This window comes from Poecilia reticulata, unplaced genomic scaffold (genome assembly GCF_000633615.1).
Source record: "Poecilia reticulata strain Guanapo unplaced genomic scaffold, Guppy_female_1.0+MT scaffold_289, whole genome shotgun sequence".
In the NCBI taxonomy this organism is placed as follows: Eukaryota; Metazoa; Chordata; class Actinopteri; order Cyprinodontiformes; family Poeciliidae; genus Poecilia; species Poecilia reticulata.
In genome coordinates, this window is record NW_007615066.1 from 22,189 (window position 1) to 25,404 (window position 3,216).

Genomic DNA, 3,216 nt, shown 5'->3' on the forward strand with positions numbered 1-3,216 from the left:
AGAGTCCCCAGGCTCAGCTTCCTCAACAGAAGGCATGTTGGTGGGATTGAGGAGGTCTTCGAAGTATTCCGCCCACTGGCCCACAACGTCCCGAGTTGAKGTCAGCAGCACACCATCCCCACTATAAACAGTGTTGGTGCTGCACTGCTTCCCCCTCCTGAGACGCCTGCTTCTCCTCGATTTACCGGGAGTCCCCTATACAAACATGTAAAGTTTGTATAGGGGACCAGCCCTATACAAAACCGGTTGGTCCCCTTTTTGTATAGGGACCAGCCCCTATACATTTAAACCCAGGAGGTGGCGGGGAAAAAGAGACAGAGACTGCGGCGGCAGCTTGTCGGTTGGTCTGTGTTACCTAGAAAGCAGTTGGGCACAATATCGCAACACCAACACCGTGAGTGAAACAACGACTGAGGCAGACTACTATATAAAGTACTTGGGGACCATTTTTTTATTCTTATACATCCACATTTGTAGAGAACGGAACAAATCATGTCCAGTTGAGGTTCAATATGGGACGGGTGGCAACTGTAACGTCTATTCTATGCGCCTTATAATCCGGTGCGCCTTATAGTGCGGAAAATATGGTAATTAAAGGTCAGACAGTGGAGACGGTAGAAAACTACAAATATCTCGGGACTATTTTGGATAATAAGTTAAAATTTACCTGCCAGTCAGACAACATACAAAAGAAGGGCCAGCAAAGATTATTGTCTAAGTAGGGTTGCAAAGTTTCAAGTTGATAAGTCACTGATGGTCCTATTTTATAGATCATATATTGAATCTGTGTAGATTTTTTCCCTCCTCTGTTGATTTGGAAATGTTATTATTAGGTCAAAAAATGCCTTTAGAGTAATACATACTATCAATAAGATCTTAGGGGTTGAACAATGCTCACTTACAGAATTGAGTAAAAAAAACAAATCATTAGGTAAACTAAATCCATTATTGCTGATATTTCTCATCCTTTACATGCCGAGTTCCAGTTTCTGCCTTCTGGCATCAGGCTCAGACTTCCTAGTATAAAAGGTAACAGGTAAGCTGTCTTGTGTTCCTACAGCCAAATCTCTTTTTAATGCAGGACAAGGTGGGGGGACTCGCACCTGATTTAGTGTTTATAGCGACTGTTGGTCACTAATGAAATACACTCTTCACATTATGTGTTATGTGTTAATTATGTGTTAATTTATATTTTATGTCCTTTTGGTATGTCTTGTTGCTTTTTTATTTTTTAATCTTTGATACTTTGTCTTCGGTTTGAATACTTGCTGTAACATTAATTGCCCATTTGGGACACAAATAAATCTGGATCTGAATCTAAGATGAGGAAAATTTACAAATCTAATTTTTAAATAATATTTAAATCATCTCTGACAGCAGCTAATAGAAATCTGGTATCTCCAGCATTGGTCACATTGTACCTGAGGTTCTCCAGGTTGCAGTTTGGACTCTCCAGTCCAGCAGAGAGAAGCTTCACTCCTGAATCCTGCAAGTTGTTGTTACTCAGGTCCAGTTCTCTTAGACTGGAGGACTGGGAGCTGAGAGCTGAGGACAGAGCTACACAGCTTCTCTTTGAGAGGTTACAGACACTCAGTCTGAGGAGACATGGAGAAAAATCTGTTATTGAAATAACATTACATCCTCCCTGATAGCAGATTATTATAAAGTTTATTTGATAGGGACAGACACACATCAACATAGACAAACTGAATAAAACAGCAGTCCCATGTTTGCATCATGGTGCAATAGAAACAGCTAATTCGCAGCACTTGTCCCTAGTTGAGCTTTTAAAAAATAACTCTAAAAATTGAAGTGATAATCATTTAAAATAGCACAATATAATGTATACAAACAGAAAAATGTAAAACATCAAAAATGAATAATGTACATTATTCTGGTATCAACAGCATTGAGAACATTTTACCTGAGAGTCTCCAGGTTGCAGTTTGGACTCTCCAGTCCAGCAGAGAGAAGCTTCACTCCTGAATCCTGCAGGTTGTTGTTACTCAGATCCAGTTCTCTGAGACTGCAGGACTGGGAGCTGAGAGCTGAGGACAGAGCTTCACAGCTTCTCTCTGAGAGGTTACAGTCACTCAGTCTGAGGAGACAGAAAAACTTTATGTTTAACAATCCATCAAAAATGTTTCTTTCCTTCCAGTCAACAATGTTCTCCTTGGAAAGATCGATATGACTGTCTATTTAAAACATATTTATGTTTACTTTTCTTGTGAACTGGTACATTATTTAAAAAAAAACTGAAACAACATGGACCAATATTTACCTCATTGTTATAAGATTTCTCTCCATCAACAATAAATCCTAAGGGTTAGAGTCCTAGTTGACTGCATTTAAAAGGGGTGCGGGTTTAAAGGTTTTTTTATTATTGTTTATTCAATGTTACATGACTGTGTTTTTGTTTTTAATGCTGTAAAGCACTTTGAAATACCTTGTTGCTGAAATGTGCTATACAAATAATTGATTTGATTTGAAATGCAGTAAAAATCTGTGTCCTTACTGAGCTTTGCTGGAGGCTTTAACCACTGGCAGCAGCTTCAGAAGAACCTCCTCTGAAGCAGAGTATTTCTTCAGGTCAAACTCATCCAGATCTTCTCCTGATGACACCAAGATGAAACCCAGAGCTGACCACTGAGCAGGAGACAKTTTATCTGTGGAGAGACTTCCTGAACTCAGAGACTGTTGGATCTCCTCCACTAGAGAATGATCATTCAGTTCATTCAGACAGTGGAACAGATTGATGCTTTTCTCTGCAGACACATTCTCCCTGATCTTCTTGTCAATGTACTGAACTGTTTCCTTAATGGTATGTGAGCTACTTCCTGTCTTTGTCAGCAGACCTTGTAGGAGTCTCTGATTGGTCTGCAGTGAAAGTCCCAGGAGGAAACGGAGGAACAAGTCCAGGTGTCCATTTGGACTCTGTAAGGCCCGGTCAACAGCTCTCTGATGGAGATCATTTACATATGATTTGCTAAATAATGTAGAGAAGAAATAAGGTTGTGGTTGTGTTTCTTCCATCAGGTTGACTCCAGAGTCGATGAAGGTCAGATGGACATGAAGAGCAGCCAGAAACTCCTGAACACTCAGATGGACAAAGCAGAACACCTTGTCCTGGTACAGCCCTCTCTCCTCTATAAAGATCTGTGTGAACACTCCTGAGTACACTAAGGCTGCTCTGATATCGATGCCACACTCTGTCAG

General features: G+C 40.4%; 1 protein-coding gene across 1 annotated transcript in view; it reads right to left on the reverse strand.

Moving 5' to 3' along the window:
* Window positions 1-3,210, reverse strand: part of LOC103460772 (NACHT, LRR and PYD domains-containing protein 3-like) — a 23,475-nt gene extending 20,265 nt beyond the window's left edge. Inside the window, exons 1-2 of the mRNA XM_017303470.1 lie at window positions 2,516-3,210; window positions 1,925-2,098 (exon numbers count right to left, since the gene is read on the reverse strand). Coding sequence (XP_017158959.1) covers window positions 1,925-2,098; window positions 2,516-3,033 — 692 coding nt within the window. The 5' untranslated portion in view covers window positions 3,034-3,210. The remainder of the gene's footprint in view (window positions 1-1,924; window positions 2,099-2,515) is intronic.
* Between the last annotated feature and the right edge of the window lie 6 nt (window positions 3,211-3,216).